Source organism: Podarcis tiliguerta (genome assembly GCF_965153285.1).
Source record: "Podarcis tiliguerta genome assembly, chromosome: 17".
Lineage (NCBI taxonomy): Eukaryota > Metazoa > Chordata > Lepidosauria > Squamata > Lacertidae > Podarcis > Podarcis tiliguerta.
The window spans coordinates 8,840,041-8,863,048 of record NC_139550.1 but is presented as its reverse complement, the minus strand read 5'-3'; the positions used below and the strand labels follow the sequence as shown (position 1 = coordinate 8,863,048).

At 44.0% G+C, this 23,008-nt stretch overlaps 1 protein-coding gene and 1 long non-coding RNA gene across 6 annotated transcripts in view; one reads left to right on the top strand and one right to left on the bottom strand.

Annotated features, from left to right (window-relative positions):
- The window catches only part of LOC310667959, a 145,923-nt gene that overhangs the window by 63,835 nt on the left and 59,080 nt on the right, over positions 1-23,008 (top strand). The window lies entirely within an intron of this gene.
- The window catches only part of LOC310667385 (ephrin type-B receptor 5), a 155,218-nt gene that overhangs the window by 86,170 nt on the left and 46,040 nt on the right, over positions 1-23,008 (bottom strand). For all 4 annotated transcript variants that reach the window (XM_083419629.1, XM_083419627.1, XM_083419626.1 and 1 more), the window contains one exon: positions 9,447-9,651. In XM_083419629.1, coding sequence (XP_083275755.1) covers positions 9,447-9,525 — 79 coding nt within the window. In that variant the 5' untranslated portion in view covers positions 9,526-9,651. The remainder of the gene's footprint in view (positions 1-9,446; positions 9,652-23,008) is intronic.

Genomic DNA, 23,008 nt, shown 5'->3' with positions numbered 1-23,008 from the left:
ACAGGGCTTTTCCTCTAATAGGGAACATTTAATCCTACAAATGCTCCCTCCCTATTAGAGAAGGGCTAGCTATGGAAGGCTAGTGAAATGTCCCTTTTTCGACTGGGGGGAAAGGCAGGGCTTCTGTACTGTCTCTCAGGTCAGCATAACTAGACAGCATCTCCTTAGAAGCCCCATCAACACCATAGACTTAAAGCAGTATCATATCACTTTAAGAAGTCATGGCTTCCCCTAAAGAATCTTGGAAACCATAGTTTGTTAAGGGAGCTAAGAGACCCCTGTTCACTCACAGAGCTACAATTCTCAGAGTGGTTTAACTGTCAATCCCTCTTCCCAGGGAACTCTGGGAATTGCAGCTCTGTGAGGGGAACAGGGGTCTCCACAACTCTCAGCACCCTCAACAAACTACAAGTCCCAGGATTTTTTAAACGACTGTTTAAAGTGGCATGGTACTCCTTTAAATTTGTACTGTAGATGAGGTCAGGAGTGAGGGATCAAGGCCAAAGGAGGAGCTATTTTCTGCTTGGTTTGATGACAGCTTTTGCTATTGGTCCCCTTCCTATGACCCACTGGGCGCCACCCTTTCCCACCAGGCATGGCCAGACTCTGTGGGTATGTAGTCTAAACCACTGAGCCTCTTGGGCTTGCTGATCAGAAGGTCAGCGGTTCAAATTCCCACGATGGAGTGAGCTCCCGTTGCTCTGTCCCAGTTTCTGCCAACCTAGCAGTTCAAAAGCACACCAGAGCAAGTAGATAAATAGGTACTGCAGTGGTGGGAAGGTAAATGGTGTTTCCATGCGCTCTGGTTTCCGTCACAGTGTTCTGTTGCGCCAGAAGCGGTTTAGTCATGCTGGCCACATGACCCGGAAAGCTGTCTGTGGACAAATGCCGGCTCCCTCAGCATGAAAGTGAGATGGGAACCACAACCCCGTAGTCGCCTTTGACTGGACTTAACCATTCAGGGGTCCTTTACTTTTGCCTTACCCACCAGGCATGGCCAGACTTTGTCCCCTTACTCACTAAGTGCAACTCATGACCTCCACTAGCTGCCAAAAGGCCCCACACCTCTTGTGTCTGCCCTTTATACCAAAATATCCTCCTTCTAATATCTCAAGATCTGAGATGCTGAAGACCTTAACTCAGTCATGCATGGTGATCCTAAACGGACCCTCCTTTTTTGCACAGTCTATGCGGCACAGCAAAAACAGCAGCTTGAGGGTGGTTGCCAAATAAATGCCAGGCCATAATATGTGACTGGTACCCTGCACTCAAGCTCCCTGGGTCAGGTTGTGCAGGTTTCCATTACCAATACATTGTCTTTCTTATGAGATCTGTCCTTGTGGATTTCACTGACATGGGCAATGGGTGACTCTTCTTAGTAGAAATATCAATACCTGAATTAATAAAAATATTAGTTTTGATAGAATTTCAAAGTATACAATTAATTGGTCAAAATCTAAATCAATGCCAGTGGGCATTTTGTAGATAATCTACTTTGTAGACTACTTGCTGCTTTTGTTGGTGCCTAGAGGTCATAACAATATCTAGGCATTTGGGTACCAAGATATATTTCTCAAAGGAGTACAATCAATTTGAAAAGGTTGATAAAGGGGATCTTCAGTGATTTGGAAAGATGAGCACTACTTAGATTTAGTATTGGGGTTATGGTTAATACACTTGTAAGATGAATGTTCTGCCACAGATAATATACAGAGTTTGTGATATTTCATAATGCATTTCCCGAGTGTATGTTCAAAAGATTAATGGAATAATTAGAAGGTTTATTAGGTTTATTTATAATTAGAAGGTTTATGGGACGCGGGTGGCGTTGTGGGGAAAACCTCAGCGCCTAGGACTTGCTGATCGCATGGTCGGCGGTTTGAATCCCCGCGGTGGGGTGAGCTCCCATCGTTCGGTCCCAGCTCCTGCCAACCTAGCAATTCGAAAGCACCCCCGGGTGCAAGTAGATAAATAGGGACCGCTTACCAGCGGGAATGTAAACAGCGTTCCGTGTGCTGCGCTGGCTCACCAGATGCAGCTTGTCACGCTGGCCACGTGACCCCGAAGTGTCTGCGGACAGTGATTGAAAGATGGCTTATTTAACACCCAAACATTGGATGGTCAATGTTTGGGTCTACATATAATGAACAGGAAAGACTAATACCACCTTCAGTTTTAGCAACTAGAGAGTTATAGTGTACATGGCTTGGAAGTCAGGAGAACAACCAGAACAGTCTGCAGAGAAGAAGAAGGGGAGTTGTTATGTCTGGCATGCAGACATCTTGCTGGTTACCATGAGATGAAGATACTAGACTAGATGGGCCTCTGGGCCTCTGAGGCAGGCTCTTTTATTCTCCCTAGGCTCAACTACCACCATCTCATTAAGTCCTAGGAGCTCACAGGCACTTGGGCAGTTAGATTTTTTTATTTTCTTTTTACATTTTCTTTCAAGTTTTACTCTTAAATACTTCTGTGTACCTAGGGAGTCCTTCAAGTAGGGAAAACCACTATTTTATTTATAGCAGGCCCGTTTTGCTTTCTGATTGACAGGCACTTGGCCACACAAGGGATGAAAACATGGGCTTCGCTTCCCCTTCAACATTGCTAACAGGATAGCATCCTGTTATCATTGCTGTGCTGAGCACCGCCACACTGATCTGCCGGATCTGCTTTAAATCAAACCACATTTTTGCCCCTGTCACTCAAGTACGGCAAGGAACTGGGGAAATGCTCCCCGTTCAGCCAATCCCAGCTACTTTGGAAGGGGGAGGTCATCGTTATGTCTAAGGACTTGCTCCTGCTATGTATTTCAGTACAATGTCTTCACGGTTTATATGGGGCGACTCCTCCACCACCACGTTCAAAGGCATTTCAAGATGAAGAGGGAGGTCAGATTGCACCACTTCAATTTACAGAAGAAAACTGTGCCATCTTATCAGTTCGGCCAGCCAACGCACAACAGGAAAGCGTGACGTTATCTCAGCATTTTATTCACACCATGTTTGGAGGCCGGTTGGCTACAGTTATTTAAAGCACGAATCCTGTAGCACTTTTTCAGAATAATATTGGATGCAGCATAAGCTTGTCTAGGTTAGAACTTTCTTTGGATGCAAAAAGTGGGAAGTTGGCAGCAAGCAGCATGAGACAACTGATGGGAGGTGTGTGCTCGGAAATCCTCCTATTCAAGAGTTGACAGTAACCTGCATTAGAAGTTGCACAGAAAATCAATGGGTAAATCATGATAAAATACACATCAGCTGTCCTTATTTTCAACCCCCGTTGAAGCTCTGACCATATTTAGCCTTTTGAGGAAATGTTGCGGGTGCCTTTTCAAAGCATATGAGGGTGCAAAACTTGACAGGTGCTTTCTTTCAGTTTCAGTCACCTCAAAAAGTCAAAAATTCAAAGAAGCCGGGGGATCGGGGGGTCGGGTCCTGAACATGCCATATGTATGGATGACACCCAGCTCTTTCCCCCTGTTCCATCTGAATCAGGAAAGGTAGCTGAGGTACTAGACAGGTGTTTGGAGGCAGCGATGGCGGGATGTGGGAGAACAAAATGCAAGTGAATCCTGAAAAGACAGAGGTGTTATGTTTTCCAAGTTCTTGCATCTGTAAGCTGGAAGACGGCTTGTTCTGGATTGGGTTGCATGCCTTGAAGGACCAGGTTCATAGCTTGGGGGTGCTCCTGGATCTAACATTTTCACTCGCGGCCTTGTGGGCTACGATTGCCTATTCCCAGCTATAGCTCTCCACCAGCTGCAGCCTCTTTTAGACAGAGATGACTTAACCAGGGACCTCCAGGCTCCAGTAACTTCCAAAACTATTACAATGCGTTCTACATGGGGTGCACAACACATGACCCACCAAACAACCAAACTCTGCTTTGGTACGCCGCGTCCCAAAAGGGATCAATTAAAACAGCACCCAAACTGATGGCTGAGTGTTTCTAGCAAGGAGGTTTCAGGCAAGCAACTATTAAGAGCATCTGCTCATCACTGACTCATGGAAAGCTTGCAAACTAGATAAGCCTTCCCGCTTATTTAGATAAGCCTTCCCGCCACTGCAAGAAGTGCCTAAAAAGAACGCAAAAAGTAGTTTGGTGGATTGACTCTTCCTGACGCCTAGATCCTTGCAACGTTCTCCTTTCTGATTGACTTTTCTGAAGCTCCAACAAACATGATTCCTTCTTTTCACCTAGGGCTGTCCTGTGCACTTCAAGAACCAAGCAGTGAGATGTGAACTCAAAATTACGACAATTCCCTGCTCTTAGGAGGGAAACTTATGTTCAGTGGCAAACAGAAGACTGGGAAGTAGGGACTGCTGTCTTTCTCCTGCAAAACAGCGTGGGGAGCTACTTGCAGGGGAAGTGATATGGGGAAGTGGGGTTTGACCCATTCTCTCACAACCTCTCTCCTCCTGCCCTGCCCTCTGTATCTTCCTTGAAAAGTGTGCGGCCGCCACTGGAGTAGTGGTGCGAGTCTGAAAGCCTTGGCCGGTTGTACCGCTTATGTGAATTTCCTGAATTAGAGGTGGTGTGGGGGGAGTTTCCCCCAGTTGCGCTGCACTATGCAAATCTCCAAGCTTCTGTAACATGTTGTGCATCCAAATATACCAATTCCCTCCCTGCCTCAGAGCAGTGTGCGCACAAAAGGTTGTGCCTCTATCTACTGATAATTTGTTTCCATGACTGAATTTAAAATTGGATATAATTGGGCATAAGGAGGGTCAAGAATTCTTGTCTGCCATAGTAGCTGAATTACAATATGTGCATCAGAAATTCAACCAGGCAGAGTAGTGCATCCACTCCTGAAAAAAACAATCCTGGATCGAGCAGCGCATGGCATCTCCTAGTCACAAATATCCCCTTACTGGGCACCCTCCTGAAAGGGTGTTGACGGATCAGCTTCAGGGACCTTTGTCTGGTTTCAGGCCCAGTTTCAAGACAGAATCAGGCTTGGTTGCCCTGATGGATGACTATTATCAGGAGAAAGAGTCTCTCAATGACTTTTGATGCCATCAGCCATAATATCCCCTTGGGTGGCTCTGTGGGTTGGGAGTGGGAGCCAACTTACTGCAATACAGTGGTGCCCCGCAAGACGAATGCCTCGCAAGACGGAAAACCCGCAAGACGAAAGGGTTTTCCGTTTGCAGAGGCGCTTCGCAAGACAAATTTCCCTATGGGCTTGCTTCGCAAGACGAAAATTGACGAAAATTTTCGGGGGGTTTTTTCGCTCCAAAACCCCTTTTTCTGAATCGCTAAGCTGCTAAAAGCATTTTAGCAGCAAAACCGCTAATCCCTTAAGCCTTAAAAAGCCGTTTTTAGCCCTTAAAATGTCAATAGCGCTAATAGCGCTACTCCGCTAATGGGCTTGCTTTGCAAGACGAAAAAACCGCAAGACGAAAAGACTCGCGGAACGGATTCTTTTCGTCTTGCGAGGCACCACTGTAGTTCTGCTCCCACCTCCAGGAGTGGCATTGGGTGAGACTGTATGTCAGCCCCTTGGATACTGCACTGTGGAGTGCCACAGAACACCGCTTTGTCCCCAGTGCTGTTCAACATGAATACATAGCCTTGGGTGTGGTTACTGGGGGATTTGGAGCCCAATGTCATCAGCACATGTTGCATCTTAACCAGGTATGTCTTTGCAAGTCCTGGACCAGTGCCTAGAAGCAGTGGAGTGGTGGATGAAGACTACTAAACTGAACCTGATGCCTGGTAAGATGGAAGTGCTGTGGGTGGGTGGCTCCTAGTTCAAAGAATAAGGTAAGAGGGTGTCTGCTCTAAATGGTATTGCACTCCTTCCAAAGGATCAGTTTCACTGGAGGTATTCCATGATCCATCTTTGTCAAGGAAGACTCAGGTGACTGCAGTGGCCAGAAATGCATTTTATCAGCTATGGTTGTTCCTGGGTGGAGATAGTCTGGTCACAGTGGCCTCTGCATCCAGAACGGCAGCTAGTGCAGAATCCAGTAGCTACACTGCCAAGCAGTGCAATCTACCGCAAGCATGTCACACTTGCAGTGATTGCCCATACGTTACTGGGCCAGGCTCAAGGTGATGTTCAAGGTGATATAAGGCCCTATCAACAGTGAACCAGGGTACTTGAGGGAGCATCTTCTCCCTTATACTGACCTGCCTCTTCACTGGGATCTATAGATCAGGCACTCCTGATTGTACCATTGTCTGCATGCATCTGTTGGCAATCAGGGGGAGACATTTTCTGTTGTGGCACCCAGTCCCTCTCCTTCAAAATACGACAAGCCCCAACTTTAACTGTGCTTCATCCTCTTTTTTATTTTGCCAAGCATTAGCTGATCTTTAATATTCAACTTTCAACTGATCTGTTTTATGTATTTTTTAAATGCGGTTTACTGTATTTATGCTTTTGAGTTAATGTTGTTTTAATATATTCTGTAAACAGTCCTGGAATTTGATAATGAAGGGAAATAATAATAGTAACAATAACAATAACAATAATTATAGACAGCCTTCCACCAGGCTTTGGGCCTTTGCTAGGGTACCAATTCCAAACCGAGAGTTTCTGAGAGAAATAGAGCAAAAGAAATGCAATCACACTATGCCTTGCAACAGATGACATGGTGGACAAGCTAGGGAAGGCTTAGCGTGTAACTATTGCTGATTTGGCTAAAGGGCACCAGAGTAGAACACCGACAGCAGAGGGACACAGCTGAAATCTTTTTGTAAAAACCACATGGATTTTTGCACCGTCATCATACATGCAGGTTAGCATTTTGGGAAGAATCCTGGTGGTTACTGTTTTAAAAAGCTATACCTAGCGAAATGAAATATTTTATAAATTAATGGAGGAGAATGTGGAAATAGAGCTAGAGAAAGTATGGGGTATGAACTAGGGTACGACAAATACATACAGTCGTACCTTGGTTCTCAAACACCTTGCGACTCAAACGTTTTGGCTCCCGAATGCCGCAAACCCGGCTTCTACTTGAGTGCAAATCACGCCTTGGTTTTCAAACGTTTTTGGGAGTCGAATGGACTTCCAGAACAGATTCCGTTTGAAAACCAAGGTACGACTGCACCCTATTAGATGGCAGGGTAGAGGAAGTAGGGTGTTTTTTTTTCAGCTTCAACTGTAGGGCCCTTCTATCTCATGTCCTGCTCGTGGAATGCTCCCCCAGGAAGGCTCGCCTAGCACCTTCATTACATATCTTTAAGCACCAGGCAAAAACATTCCTCTTCTCCCAGGCCTCTGGTCAATTAAACAATCTAAGGCCTTTTTAAAAAATATATGTGGGGGGTATTGTTTTTGTTTGCTATTATAGTATGTATTTTTTGTGCTTTTATATTGTAAACCACCTTGTGATCTTTGAATGAAGGCTGGTATTATTATTATTAATAATAATAATAATAATAATAATAATAATAATAATAATTACTATTATTGCTCCTGCTCAAGAAGTGGTAAAATCATTTCCCACTGCTGGCTCTCAATCCCCCTGCTGCACTTTGCTTGGGATAGCAAAAGGCCATCTGCGGCATCCTCTACGGGCCAGCTCACACACCCTGCTTCTTAGCCAGCAGGAAAAATGCCAAAATGCAAATGGCGTTACAAGATGCATGCGGTGCCATCGGCTGTGAAAATGTAAGCCCGGTGCTGCCAGTTGCCAGCTGGGTTCCTGCGATTTATGCATAAACCATCAGAGATCCGGACCTTTCCCAGTTGCTGCTTCCATATTTATGGCGGAAAAACCCAACTACTAAAAATGCACGTGTGCCATTCACAAGAGACAGCGCCACACTTTTTTTCCCGGCTGCTGACAAACAGCTGCATCTGCCTCCCCAGAACTTCCCAGAATTTCCTTCAAGCCAAGTATTGCTTCTCTCCAGACGGTACTTCCCTTCCTGCAGGTGCTCTTACTTTTCTTATCTCCCTTTGTTCTCCTCTTCGCTCATCACAGATTCCCTCCTTCCTTCGGTTCTCCAGCAATTTTACTCCTGCTTCCTGACCTGTCTCTTCCAAAGGCTTTCATGTGTAAGGGAAAGATGAGCACTCATCGTGAAACGGTTCAGGTCAATGAGCACATGTGGCCACAGGGATTTTCCTTGGCCCGGCAACAGGGCTGCTCATGAGTCATGACACTTTTGCCCTTCCATCTCCCGCTCTCTCTTTCCCAGGTTTTTCTTTCTTCTCTCATCCCGCATATTTGCCCCCTCTGACCACTTTCTACCATTTCCCAACCTCTTCATTAAACACAACCAAGCACCCCATAAGCGAAATCTACTTTGTTAGGGTTTTAGTCTTGTTTAAAGCCTATTGGCTGTTTTCCTGTTTCTAACCATTTTTGAATTATTTTAATTTCCTTGAGATGGCTGTTTAGAAAGGAATAAATACAGTGGTACCTCGGGTTAAGTACTTAATTCGTTCTGGAGGTCTGTTCTTAACCTGAAACTGTTCTTAACCTGAAGCACCACTTTAGCTAATGGGGCTTCCTGCTGCCACCACGCCGCCAGAGCACGATTTCTGTTCTTATCCTGAAGCAAAGTTCTTAACCTGAAGCGCTATTTCTGGGTTAGCGGAGTGTGTAACCTGAAACATATGTAACCTAAAGCGTATGTAACCCGAGGTACCACTGTAAATCAACAACGAAAAACATTCATTTCTTTCTATCTTCTTGGCAAGAATGACAGGCCATAAACTGCATCTCAAACAGTGTCAATGTAATGTATCCCAAAAACTCACTCAAAACCATTCTATTTTCTAAACCAGTACTACTCAAAACGCAGGGGATCAAACTCCATTCCTACACCCACAAGCACAAGGAATCACACCCCATTCCTCTCAGTTGGTAGAGCATGAAACTCTTAATCTCAGGGCCGTGGGTTTGAGCCGCACGTGGGGTGAAAGATTCCTGTTTTGCAGGAAGTTGGACTAGATGAAGAAGAAGAAGAAGAGGAGTTTGGATTTGATATCCTGTTTTATCACTACCCTAAGGAGTCTCAAAGCAGCTAACATTCTCCTTTCCCTTCCTCCCCCACAACAAACACTCTGTGAGGTGAGTGGGGCTGAGAGACTCCAGAGAAGTGTGACTAGCCCAAGGTCACCCAGCATCTGCATGTGGAGGAGCAGGGATGCGAACCCAGTTCACCAGATTATGAGTCCAATGCTCTTAACCACTATACCATGATCCTTGTGGTCCCTTCCTACTCTATGATTCTATGAAGCCCTAAACCATCAGCATCTCAAAGATTCCTCCCCTCCTCCCTTACTGATTTTTATGCTAGGAACTCCAACCCAGGATCCACAAACTCTTTAATTCAAAACCCTCTGTTCTCATTCCCTACTGAAGCTGACCAGCAAGTGCCCATGAGCAAGCAATTAAGTTACAGAAAAGACAGTCACCTCTTAACTTGATGCAATAAGGCCAATAGTGTTTTCTCTCTAGAAGCACCAACATTGCACTTACCTTCTAGAGAAGATGCTAGACTGAGGATGCACGCCAGCCACAGCCAAACCATCCTCGTGGATCTTCTCTTCCCTCTCATGGTGGCGTTAGGATCCACGTAGCTTCTTCAGGGCTTCCTGCATCTTCCATAAGTCACAACTGCCTCTCAGCACATGTTCCAAATGGACCAGGGGGCCTGCAGATCTACATGCATAGGCAGCTCCACCTGAAAGGAGAGAGACGGTGAAAAAACAGTCTCGGCTGAAAGAAACCACTGCACCAAAAATGGCAATGGGAGTTAAATGGCTGCAAGAGGGGATTAGACAAATTTGTGGAAGACGGACTAATCAATGGCTATTAGCCACTGTAACTAAATGGAACCTCCATGTTCAGCAGCAGAATATGAATGAATAAAAGCTGCTAAGGGACCAACAGGGCAGGATGCTGCAGTTCTGCCCTGCTTTAAGCTTCCAAAAAGCATCTGGTGGGACACAGCTGGAAACAGAGTGCTAAAACTCTTGGCTTGGTCCAGCAAGGCTTTTCATCTTAAAACAGCCAATTCTTGTTCCAATTATTTCAGCACAGTTTGCTGTTCTTAACAATAGCCAAAGTGAGGCAAGAATCCATATTGAGCAACCTAGATTTCCTTGTGTCATCTTATGCATGGCTTATGGAGGAGCTTCCACAAACTGCAGTGCTGTTGACTCGCTTTGTGCAAACTTTGCAAACCTGACCTTCAAACCTAACTAACCTTCTCAAATTGGTTAATGGCTGACTTGAGTTAACAGAAAATCCACTAAATATGAGCCACTTGAGTTGGGGGGATGGAGTGATCTGTTTCCCAGGATGGGATAGAAATCCCACCAACCCACCACACCAGATCATCAATGAAGTCCTGTATCCCAACTTCACTGGTGTCAAGTGTTATGGAAGCACACCTCAATAAGGAAATAGCAGGTGATAGGATCAGGGTGAGGGGAGCTGCTAAACCAAACTGAAGGGTCTTGAGGCGTGCACACACACACACACGTTAACCTGTCTCAGCACTAGTGGGGCATCCTGAATTTCAAATTCCAAAAATGAGGGGTGCTAAAAAAATCGTGACATGACTTGGGAAATCAAAACATATTTTGGTTAAATTAATATATTTTTGTTTTGCTTGGTAAGTAAAATGTTAAAATTGCATAGAAATAATTCAATTTTTTTTTGTCATGTACTTATTAAGTATTGCCCAATATTTTCAGATAGTAATTTTTTTAAAAATCAGCTTTCTGAAAGCAGTTTATGTTCTTGGTATCATAGAATTGTAGGGTTGGACGCCCAACCCCTTGCAATGCAGGGCTATTTTGCCCGATATGGGCCAAGAAACCACAACCCTGAGATTAAGAGTCTCATGCTCTATTGACTGAGCTATCCCAGCTTCTTCCTCAAACATACGTCTTACCAAGCTAAATGTTGTCCAGTCACAAAAATAATAGCAGATTTGAATTCCTCACAGCTGAAAACTTATTTTTAAGACCCTTAAAGGAGAAATTTAAGTTTCATCCCCTAAAATGACATGCCCTACTGCACTAGACCTTAATCTATCAGCAAGGAACTGAATTTGCTCCAGCTGATGGTTCAGAGGTACTGACAAACGGATGTCTAGTTTTCTTCTTGTTTGCGACTTCCCAGAAAACATTATCCATCTGATGGGACCCCAGTCTCTTCCCACATAGGGAGATTCACACATCATCCCAAATTGGGGACTTGCACACCTTCCTACACAGGAGAGTACTAAAGATAAATTTCAGTAACAGGTGATTTTCTCTTCGAAAGGCTTTCGGAGGCTACGTTGTGAAAATGAATTTTGTTTTTGTAATGGTTCTAAGGGGTTGCTCGTGCGTAAGCCGGTGCAAACACCTGGCTGGGTTGCCTGAGTGAACCTTTTCTGTCCGGACAGCCACTCACCCGTGGCTGTCTCAATCGCTGGCAGAATCCGTCAGCGGGCGTTTCTTAAACTTCTTCCAGCAAAGAAGCTCTTTGACGCCTAGTCTTCTCCTACTCTCTCTGCGTGAAAGCCTTCTGCGCAAGGAGGGCGTAGGCAGCGGAGGACCTCTACTCTCCCCGCTGGTCCCCGGCAAGGAGTCATGGGACCGCCTCGCCGCTTCCCCCATCTGCCCCCCTAATCCACTGGTGCTACGCTGATTCTCTTCCCCAGAAGATGGGCTGCATCTCCCACTCCCGGGACGCTCTCCGGAATCCCTCTGGATTTTGCTCTCTCCCTCCGGCACTGATGGCAGTTCCCTGACAGTTTTAATACAATTTAATTGTGCAATTAGGAAGCCGTTTCAAGACACTTCCAGGCTCAGGCTGACTCAGAGTGGACCCATGTGTCAGAAAGTTGTGTCTGACATTGCATACACCCACGTGAGGAACCGACAGTGAATCCGAGCTCCCTGGAATGTGCACATTTGCAAGATATAGAAAGTAAGAGGCCCTTGTTTTTGTTTTATTGCACACATGTATTGTGATTTTCTGAATATCCACCAAACACTTTAAAGCCATACCAAAATGCAATATGCAAAGGGCCCAGCACTATCTGCCACATCAGTGACTTCTAAAAACAAAACAAAATGAGGAAAGTCAAGCTGGAAAGAACTGGGCCCCAATCCACAACTAAAAAGTATATTTGCTTTTTGGCTGTTTTCATTGTCATGTCTTTCCACAAAGTATTGCAGGTTGTCTGTTCCCTACCGCTTTAAAGAACAAAACCCCTCATATTTCCTGGGGTGAAAGACAATTAAACCAATTTTACGCTGCAGTATACATATGCCCTTGAATTCCAGGGCTGCTAAAAAGCATGTTTTTGTGAGAAGACATGAAAAATGAACATATAAATAAAGTGTAGTTAGGCGGATTTCAAATGTATTTCCTTGCAGATGTGCAGGCTGTGGATGTTTTAGGAAAATCTGGGGAAAGGGGATTTGCCGGAGTAAATTGAGCAAGGGAGGGAATTTAAAGAACCATTAGACTGTCAGGCAGTCTCTCCAGGGGAAGTGGATAGGAGATCCATTGCTTGAACCATTTATAGACTGTCTAAGCAAAGCCGCAGAGAATACTATGGGGAAAGCTGTAAATAATAAAATACCTGTCTTCCTAAACAACCTTTAATACCGAGATCTCAAAGCATCTTGCAGCATTCAGAAAAAATAAACAACAAAAGAGCCCTGCCGGATCGGAGCAAAATGTCCATTTGGACCCACAACAGCCAGTGTGACGCTTCTGGGGAGCCCATGAAGACAACAGCATCATATGTTCTTTGGAAACTGGCATGCCGAGGCATATTGCCTTGTATACACAGAGTCATTGGTACTGTAACTGTGCCTTTTCCAAAGGTTAGGGGACCACATTTGCAGAGACAAATGTGTTGTTGTTGTTGTTTTTACATTAGGAAGTCGTCAAGGGCTGGATATGGGAATGGGGGGGAAAGAGAGGGGTGTGTGATTGAAATCACAGGACTAACTAGAGCCAAGAGGCCACTCTCCACCACAAGGCTGGGCCATCCACAATAGAGATGCCTTTCCGAATTATTTTAAGGAAGTGAAATGGTAGAACCACACATTATACAAAATACAGGGGCTGCTGCTAAAAATGGGAGCTGTGCGTCAAGGTCTTCCTCTTCTCCATCCCAAATGTGTAGTACAAGTTAGCATCATGACAAGAGCATAAAAGAAAAGTCTTCTCCTGCCTACACTTGAGATCACCAACTGGTGGACGAACGTGACCCTAGAGGGACTCGTCCACACTGGAGTTTACTGTGTGTTTGCAGCTGTTTTGCATTCCAATTTAATTTGAGTAGTTCACATGACATTACCTTCAAGCAACACCAGTCTCAGTGCTTTCCCTCTGTAAATTCAGGATTACTTGATATGGGAATATGTTGGGAGAAATTAAACTCTAGCCCACTCCACTTGGGGTTCCAGACAATTTGTTTTTGGGCGGGTTGATCAATCAGCGCTTTTTGCTACTCTTGCTTTCCATGCCCACTACAGTGGTACCTCAGGTTACCTATGCTTCAGGTTACAGACTCCGCTAACGCAGAAATATTACCTCGGGTTAAGAACTTTGCTTCAGGATGAGAACAGAAATCATGCAGCAGTGGCGCAGCGGCAGCGGGCGGCCCCATTAGCTAAAGTGATGCTTCAGGTTAAGAACAGTTTCAGGTTAAGAACGGACCTCTGGAACGAATTAAGTACGTAACCAGAGGTACCACTGTACATCCTCAAGGCTTTTGTTTCTCCAGTGCACTCTTGAACAGAAGAGCATAGCCTTAGTTATATTTTAATTTCAATTCTCTCAGATTTGCACAAAACCAGAAAACTGCAAAAGTATGTGCTGAGAAGCTGCAACCGCCGGACTGTGTGCTTTTGCACACTTCCTGGATAGGGGTTTTGTTTGTTTGTTTGTTTTTAAGTAAGTATGTGTGCTGGCATGTATTGAAAAGACCAAAGTTGCTCCCCGTATTCAAATCAATTTATGTATGGCTGTGACTATGTTCAAAATTCCACTTGGGGAAAAGTGGATTCACAGCTGCATAATGCTTAAATGTGGACAAGCTGCAGACAAACTGCCATTTTCAGTCAGCCCTGTTGTCCTTTGTAGCATGTGTCATATTTTCATAGCCTTCTACAATACCGTATTTTTTGCTCTATAAGACTCACTTTTTCTGTCCTAAAAAGTAAGGGGAAATGTGTGTGCGTCTTACGGAGTGAATGCAGGCTGCACAGCTATCCCAGAAGCCAGAACAGCAAGAGGGATTGCTGCTTTCACTGCGCAGCGATCCCTCTTGCTGTTCTGGCTTCTGAGATTCAGAATATATTTTTTTTCTTGTTTTCCTCCTCCAAAAACTAGGTGCATCTTGTGGTCTGGTGCGCCTTATAGAGCGAAAAATACGATAATTTACCAAAACCTAGTAAGTTTGTTAAAGAACCCAAACCCCAGAATCAAATGACCAAATATGCCATTAATTTATTGCCCCATCCTTTGGAAGAATTTACTATGGATGAGGTGAGGTTTGAAGGCGGAGATTTGGAACAGGGAGACATTACCATATACCCCACTCTGTGTATCTCTGCCCCCCCCCCAATCCCAAGATCCCCTCACTCCATCCCTTAAACCACCTGCAGGGAAATTCTAGCCTGAGCCAACCTGAACTGTTCTTCCCGCCATTGCATCTATGCTTTTGTCAGGCTGGATTAGACTAGAAAATTACTTTCCCTCCCCCGTTTCTTAAATAAATTATGACTAATCCGAAAAGCTGGTTTTGATTTAGACAGCAGAGGGGGGAAATGAAAGAAAGTTTCTGCTGATTTCAGACTCTCGCTTACCCACAACCAAAGCCTGAGAAGGAAGGAGACTGGATGATATTATAGAGGCAGGCACCACAAGAAACAGCCACAGTAGGGGTATTTCCTCCCAGTTTGAAGGGGGCCCTCTGGCACACGGTGGCCCTCTTTCAATTCCAGGGGAAGACCCACAGAACACTCAAGCAGCTATAGGTACAGACTGAACGGAGCCCAGGCGTCAACTGCAATCGCACAATGACTTTCATTCCCCAGGAAAGCCTCTCGCAGAGGAAAGAGCAGCTAACAGCGACCGCTCCACATTCCTCTGCATTCTTCGCAGTGCTCCGTGCACAAAGAGAGTTTCTTCAAGGCAACCTTCAGGTAAATAAATCATTTTCAGAGGAGTAGCAGTGCGAGTCCCTTGCAGCAAGAACAACAAAGAGCCTTGTGGTACCTTAAAGACTTAGCAAATTTATGATGGCATAAGTTCATCAGATGAAGCAAACTGCAGTCCATGAAAGCTTATGATGTTAGCCAAAAGGCTCTTTGTTACTTCTGAAAATAAATCTGGATATGCCAAGATTCAAGCACACGGTAACTACTGAACCTGGGGAGTACAGGAAAGGGATTCAGTCCATGTACCACCAACAAATTATGGCAAAAGAGAGGAACTACAGCCAGGAAGCCTCTGAAAAGCAACAGACCTGGTCCTCTATAAAAGCTTTTAGATCAGGTTCGTTTTCTGGTCTGGGCAAAAAAGGGCCTCTGCTTCTGACGTTGACAACAGGACCTGCCTCACTTCTGCCTTGCCCAAACTTTTAGAGAGATGGAGAGAGCCACAGAGGGACTACACCCTTTTCTTAAAACAGCACGCTAGATAGGCATTTGATGGGAGCAGAGTCTAATGATGCACCAAATAACCTCATTCCCCATCTGTACATTTCCATGTCCCCTTGAAATAAATTTCTAAAATATGCTGGATAGAAATCTGCACATTTCTCATTTCAGTTCAACATCTCATATTCCCCATCCAAGGGATTACTGCTCCTCATTTCTGAGCCTATGGATTAGAAGATACGGACCTCTGAGCTAGCACAAGATTAAATCCATACCATAAATATCTGGTGCAGAATATATTTTAATGTAGACCCAGGCCTGCATAGCTGCAAACCCACCAATGCAAGCGCAGCTTGTCAGGGGATGAATACACATCCCATGTTTGCCTGGGAGAGAAAGCCTGGAGAAATGTACTAATAATAAATGAGAAGAAGAAGAAGAAGAAGAAGAAGAAGAAGAAGAAGAAGAAGACAGCCAAACCATCAGGCATCTACAGACCATTGGGCAACATCAGGTTTGCTGCAGAATCTCAAAAGAAGAAGAAGAAGAAGAAGAAGAAGAAGAAGAAGAAGAAGACAGCCAAACCATCAGGCATCTACAGACCATTGGGCAACATCAGGTTTGCTGCAGAATCTCAAAAGCCCTGCTTCGGAGCTGCTATGGATCCTTGTCTTTCTCTTCACTTTTAGCAACAGATAACCATGTCCATTTTTTTTGTTTGTTTGTTTGTTTGTCAGTATACGTTTTATATTTTACACACACATAGAGAGAGAGAGAGAGAGTACAGTATAACTGTCTACAACCAGAACATATTCCCTGCAGTTCCCAGTGTTGATGGGTTTGTTTGTATTCCCAGTGTGGGATTTATCTGCACATGGTGACACCATCTAAAATGTTTTCTGTATGAACGATCTGACTTGGCGCACCCTAGCCACCCACCCTCCATCACCTACATCTCGTTGTCCCTGGGGGAAGCTGTGTGCGCGAAGCTGTAAAATATCACAAAGTCAATTAGTGACAGACGGACCCCACTAAGCCCCACCCCTGGCAAAATACAACAACAATGGAAATTGCTTTGTCTGCATTATCACCACCACTAACTTGGACCTGTGGGCAGCGAGTTGGAAACATCCGAATGGAAAACAACATGCAAACATTTTCCCTACGGGAACCCCAAAGCCACATAATTTGTACCTTGTATTTGGGATGGATCATATAACCATGTTGTGCAGGGAGGATCCGAGTAGAGGAAGAGAGAGGAGGTTCAAGCAGAACAATCGCTAAGCACACTAAAAATTCCATGGGCAACTTGGAAATCCTGGTCTTATTTTCATTGGCGTTTACCCAATTGTCCACAAAGACAAAAAAAGGTACAGCTGAATAGCGTCACCCAACCACCTGCCATCTATGAGCCAGGAGATGCAAGTGCCATAAAGTGCTCATCATATAATAATACTTCTTTAAATAGTACAAAAATGGTTTCCATTCTTCCACAAAAAGATGGAGGTTTCATGGTCATATTGGCAGGGGGTGAACTAAATGGCCCTTGGGGTTCCTTCTAACTCTTCAATTCTTGTATGGGGAGGTCATGCTGATGTATATTTTGCTGATGTATATTTTGCTCTGGAAGGCTTAGTTTGGTCAGAATCAAGTATATATACTTCCAGAGTTAACGCTAAACACATTATTTCTGGTAAATGAGCCACCGTAGCCACTAGAGGGCCGTGAAAATTTGTATCCCGGGCTTTTAAGACTTATCTACCCATGTACTATCTGAAATCAAAATGGCGCATTCATTGCCAGATGCAATTTTTTTTCCCCAGCTCTCCCACCCCACTATTACAATCTAAAGTAGTCACAACACAGGTGGAAAGTAAAAGGAGGAAGAGCGAGGAGAAGGACCTGAAAATACAATAAGAAGGGCTGAGAGACAAACTTTCAAATAATAATAAAAAAGTACTGTACATAAAAAAAGGAGAAGCCATCCAAGGTGCTTTTTGTTGGGGTTTTAAAATAGAAAACGATTGCAGCATCATGTGTTTCAGGAAGTGCTACAGTATGGAAAATTGACAAATACAGAAAATATTGGGTGGAAGAGAGAGAATTAACATGATTTAAAGTAGCAGAATAATGTAGAAGGATTTCTCTACTCTGGAAAATTTTTAGATTTATAGATTTTATATGCAGTTTATTGTTTCTTCTGCACCTCAAAACAACTGTGTTTGATTTTTAAAGCAACAGACATGGTCTAAAAAGCTTTCATGACAGAAGGATACTGTTCATATTTTAAATAGGCCTGGGATGTCAGTCATCTGACAAGTTTAGACAGCCTTTTATTTGACTGAGTGAAATAACATCAAATATCCCATGCACTCAAGAAAAACCTTGTGTATGTTGGCATTTGCCCTACCAACAATGCATTTTCTGCTATCCACACAGGACAACCAAGTTATTAAAAAAGGACACAAATCTGATCTTTAAAATGATACTATTAAGAAACCAGTGGTAATAATTTTTACCACTGCTGCAGACCTGAAAAGTCTCCATTAGAGTAGGTCCAAATAAAATATCTCAGTGGGTGGGCTCCTGCATAAAAAGTTATGAATTTGAAAGAAAAATACTCTCTGCCCTGATATTTGTGATGTTTATATAATCCTCTAGTTGATGATACTTCGAGGATCTGATTAAGTGAACTAAAGCCCATGAAAGCTTATACCGCAATCTATTTTAAATATTTACCTTGCAAATCTGTTAAGCAGGAAGCATCCCACCTTTATTGTTATCATCTGATAACAATGGCAAGTGTGAAGGTCCCTTGCTCTCTGGGAGCCAGGGTCACACATATATGTTCATATTAAGTCTGGCTCCAGTGTGCTCCCAACTCTGTGGTTTGAAGCTGAGTACACATCAGGTGAGAGCTGGACCATAAAGAAAGCTGATAGCCGAAGAATCGATGCTTTTGAATTATGGTGCTGGAGGAGACTCTTGAGAGTCCCATGGACTGCAAGAAGATCAAACGTATCCATTCTTAAGGTAATCAGCCCTGAGTGCTCACTGGAAGGACAGATCGTGAAGCTGAGGCTCCAATACTTTGGCCACCTCATGAGAAGAGAAGACTCCCTGGAAAAGACCCTGATGTTGGGAAAGATGGAGGGCACAAGGAGAAGGGGACGACAGAGGACAAGATGGTTGGACAGTGTTCTCGAAGCTACCAGCATGAGTTTGACCAAACTGCAGGAGGCAGTGGAAGACAGGGGTGCCTGGTGTGCTCTGGTCCATGAGGTCACAAAGAGTTGGACACGACTAAACAACAACACATCAGGTTACCAACCATCAACTCTATCCTGTAGGTGTTTGAGAAATACTCATGTTGTGCTCGCTCTCTCAAACCAGTTTCTATCTGATTTGAAAACGGAAGTTGCAGTTAAGCTGAGGCGTATGCATTTCAGGCAGCCGTTGCGCATGCAGAGATGACAGCTTCAGTGAACCGGAGTTTGGCGCAAGGAAACAAATTAGGTATTGTGCTTCAGGTGAAGGCATTCCCACCTTCTCTCTGGAGTGAACAGTAACATAAGAAAGTAGCTTAGAACATGGGGGGGGGGGGACCTAGCTATGTTTCAAGACGCTGATGTGCACATAGCCATAGATTTCGCTCACATTCCACATTTCTTACACACAAGAGTGGCAATCATGGGTTCTGACGCAGTTGAACCATCTCTAGACTTGTACCATCAGCAAGGTTACCGCATCATGCAACTTCAGACCGTATCTAGGATCTGACCTTGGCAGAGGGCCTTCTCGGTAGTGGCACCTGCCCTGTGGAATGCCCTCCCATCAGATGTCAAACAGGTAAGCAACTATGACTTTTGGAAGACATCTGAAGGCAGTCCAGTATAGGGAAGTTTTTGTTTTTATTTTATTTTTTTATAATATTTATTAGAAGTTTTATAGTTACAAAAAGAAAGTATGAAAAACAGAAAAAACAATCAAAGAAAAACAAAGAAAAACAAAAAATAACAATGCATCAAAACAACAAGAAAAACAAAAACATTTAAAAACAAATCCAATTTCCATAACTTTATCTTCCATTTACTTATTTCCTCGACTTCCTCACACCTCCCTTTTTTGTATTCTAGTTCAAATTAGCTAATTCAGCAAATCCTTTCCCTCTTTCTCAATTTTTGTTCTGTAACTTATCTTAACACAATCTAACTTTAAATTTTCCACTTTAGCCCATTAACAATCAGTTTTTACTTAATTCTTTATAACATTTCTGCTAAAACCATATAACTTCATTCCAGTATTCTTCTAACATTCATTAATTTTGCAGTGTTTCTGTAAGTATACTTTAAATTTTTTCCAATCTTCTTCCATCGACTCTTCTCCCTGGTCAGTATAGGGAAGTTTTTAATGTTTCATGTTTTATTACATTTTGCTAGAAGCTGCCCAGAGTGGCTGGGGCAATGCAATCAGATGGATGGTATATTATTATTATTATTATTATCATTATTATTATAATCATCATCCTCTATAGAAAAGGCCTCTGCGGCCCCTGGCTCTCTCCAGATAGCTTCTGCATGCTTTCTCTCCAGTTAAGCCACACGGCTGGCCTGTCTCCCCTTAGAAGCTGTGCAAAAACATTTACAAACATCTCTGGAGAGGTGGAAGTACACAACCCAAAGCACATCTGAAAAGACTCCAGGAGTCAGCATTAATAGCTTTTTGTGAGGGGGCAACATTGGTGTGATCGAGCATGACGCTCTATGCAGTTTGAAAGGGAAAGTAGGGTGCTCATTTTTAAAAGAAATTAACATAATTATCTCTATTCTTTATTACTGTCTTGATAAATAACTACTCAGAGAATATTCAGTGATGATTAATCCCGGAGTGGTCCAGTGACTCTGCTTTTCTAGAGTGTGAACCCTAATTTTCATAGGGAAGCGATTCGGAGAATAACTTGCCCAAAGCTATTCAGCAATTCTGTCTCTCTTACACCAAGGATTCCAACTCTGCCCACAAAATCCCACCATCCCCAGAGCTCTCCGCTAAACGACCCACACACAGTGCATACTGGAAATTGAGTCTCATCACAGTCATTACGTTTGCACCATAAAATGGTCACTGGCAGACATACTCCAGACGCGTGGCGGCTGATAAAGAGCTTTTAATTATTTCAACTAAATTGTTCAGTGAGTCAATATCCCTTTATCTTCTCATCATTAATTACTACATCACTATCACCACCGCCATGAGTTATTTTAAATAACTGGGACGTTTTAGAAGCGTTGCACTAGGATTTTTTGCTTCGCAAGCTATAACCTGAAGGGTGCTTAGATATTCTGAATACTAGTTTTGTTTTGTTTTTTAATTACTTGATATGGGGAGATCATATCTCAACTCAGTGTAATATTTCCCAGGCGCCTCTCCCAGAACTTAATTGCACGGCTGAGCAATGAAGAACTCCTTTTTTTTGCGGCATGAAATTATGACAGGTTTCCTACAGCCTTTATAAAAAAAAAACACCCAAAAAACTGGAGAGGTTCTGAGGTGACTGGCAAAGACAAACAGGGAACCTGGCTTCCGTTTTTTAAGAATGTAAGTACAGCCCTATAGATGGATCAGGCCCAAGGCCCATCTAGTCCAGCATCCTACATCCTATTCTCACAGTAGCCAACCAGAAGCCTATCAGAAGCCCACAAACATGATGTGAGTGTAACAATGACTCCCAGCAACAAGTATTCAGAGGCATCCTGCGGACAGTAGAGACTGTCACTGAGAGCCTTATCCTCCATGAATTCGTCTAATCCTCTTTTTAAAACCATCCAAGTCGGGGCCCCTCGCTGCCTCTTGTGAGAGCAAATCCCATAGTTTTAACTATGCATCGTGCAAAGGAGTACTGTCTTTTGTCTGTCCTGAACCGCCCAACATTCAGCTTCATTGCATAGCCCCAAGTTCCTGAGGTTTCTGTAGTGACCAGGGTTGCCTGAATTTCATAAGCCCAGAATTTTATCTTACCCTCTTGGACACTTTCCAGAATGCAAAGACAGAAGAATGAGGCAGGCAGGCAGAGGAAAACTACATATGAGCCATTTTTAGTATGTGTGTGCTTGCCTGCAAGTTAGTCTCAGCTGAAAGCTTTTCTACCATTCCAACCCGGGCCATTTCTCATAAGACACAGCATCTCTGAGCACACCGCCGCACTTGACAGGCAGGCTAAGAATGAGTCACAAGACAACAGCTTGTACTGCAACCTTTGCAAAAGACAGGCACGCTGAATTCTGTATATGTTCATAAGCACTCTTCTCATGGCATGCAGGCTTATCTCAGCAAAAGAGATTCCAAGCACAAGGGCCTGAAGAGCAAACTACCACACTTTCTCTGGAGAGGACCTCTGCCTGAAGTAAGCAGCTGCCTCTATAGGGCAGATGTGGCTAAAGTTATAGAGGACTCCTATGAGGACCAGGTCTGAGATTTGCTTCCAGCACAGAGCAGGACTGTGGCAAGTGCTATTTTCAAAGTTATCATCAAGTTCATCTTTATTCTGAGCTGGAAGGAAAACATATAAAGACTCAAGGAATACGCCTTGGCATTTATTTTTTAAAATATACCACTTTCATTTCTACCTTGTGTGTTTATCCATTGGTTTGCAGTTCAAAGATCATAAAACATGAATCTTAATCTTAGAACAAATAAAGGCTAAGAGTGAAAGAGAGAGAACTCACAAAGATGACTGATGTGTCCATCCATTGCATGAAGAAGGGGAGGCATCCTTGCATCAGCTGCAGCGTAGCAACCCCTGCCAGCTGCAGATTTCAGGGACGGGCAGTGGCTACGCCCCTCTGCAGCACCCGAAACCCCCAGCAACTGCCATGCTGCCCTCCAGCTCCCCTGCCACCTGGAACCCCCCCACCCCGACACCCAGCAACCACCGTGCCACCCTACAGACCCCTGTGCCCTTCACCTGATTGGTGTCCTCCATCCAGATCTTTTAGATTACAATTCCCATCATCTCCACCCAGCACGGCCATGTTCTCTTGGGCTGATAGGCATTGCAGTCCAAAACACCCAGGAAGCACCAGGCTGGTGATGCTGTCCTAGGGAGTGAATGATACTCACTGTTCCCATGCTGCCATAGCCCAGCACAGAATGCACTGTTCACTTGCCAAAGGAGATTCTGACTTAAACACCAGGAAGAACTTTCTGACACCAAGATCAACAGTGGAACAGACTCCCACAAGAGTGGGATGACTCTCCTTCCCTGGAGATTTTAAAGCAGAGGTTGGATGGCCATTTGTCATGGATGCTTCAGTTGAGATTCTTGCAATGCGTGTGGTTCGACTAAGATGACCCTTGTGGTCCTTTCCAAATCTACAACTGTATGAATTCCAATTGGCTACATAGCAGCATGACATTAACTCC